General features: G+C 44.0%; 1 protein-coding gene across 1 annotated transcript in view; it reads left to right on the top strand.

Moving 5' to 3' along the window:
- The window catches only part of sptbn1 (spectrin, beta, non-erythrocytic 1), a 114,124-nt gene that overhangs the window by 97,872 nt on the left and 15,629 nt on the right, over window positions 1-623 (top strand). Inside the window, 1 exon segment of the mRNA XM_016240805.1 lies at window positions 426-547. Within this exon segment, the coding sequence (XP_016096291.1) occupies window positions 426-547 (122 nt within the window).

Raw genomic sequence — 623 nt, 5'->3', positions numbered from 1 at the left:
AATTCAGAATCCTTTTTTTCTTTTGAACAACCCATTTTCAAGATTCGCTCCAATCCGATGACCAAAATCCGATCAGATCACTTTTGAACAACTGGCCCCTGGATTTTAATCTTAATCCTATTTGATTCTGGCTCTGAAACTGACTTTGATTCTAAAACTGGATCTGAATCTCATTGTGACTCTGAATCTGATTTGGAATTGATCTGAATTAGACGTACACTCTCACGTTTGTATTTCAAGCTCAATCTTTACACCTCTGGCCCGATTAACGTCTTATGCTGAACATTTCTGAATATGATCTTAAAATCAGTCCTGACTTCTTCTGATGTGTCTGTGCTGCAGTGAGAGGATCGGCATGCGTCAGTCACAGGTGGATAAGCTGTACGCCGGACTGAAGGACCTATCAGAGGAGAGGAGAGGCAAACTGGAGGAGCGCTTCCGCCTCTTCCAGCTCAACCGGGAAGTGGACGATCTGGAGCAGTGGATCGCCGAGAGAGAAGTGGTGGCTGGATCTCACGAGCTCGGACAAGACTACGAACACGTCACGGTGAGTCCCAAAGATGAGCTCTAGCACTTTGTCCAGCATCAAAATCAAAATGTCAAAATTTTTATTTCAGTGTTAA

Source organism: Sinocyclocheilus grahami, unplaced genomic scaffold (assembly GCF_001515645.1).
Source record: "Sinocyclocheilus grahami isolate Dianchi unplaced genomic scaffold, SAMN03320097.WGS_v1.1 scaffold601.1, whole genome shotgun sequence".
NCBI classification, from domain to species: domain Eukaryota; kingdom Metazoa; phylum Chordata; class Actinopteri; order Cypriniformes; family Cyprinidae; genus Sinocyclocheilus; species Sinocyclocheilus grahami.
Note: the sequence above shows the minus strand (reverse complement) of the source record. Positions and strands in the feature narration are given on the sequence as shown.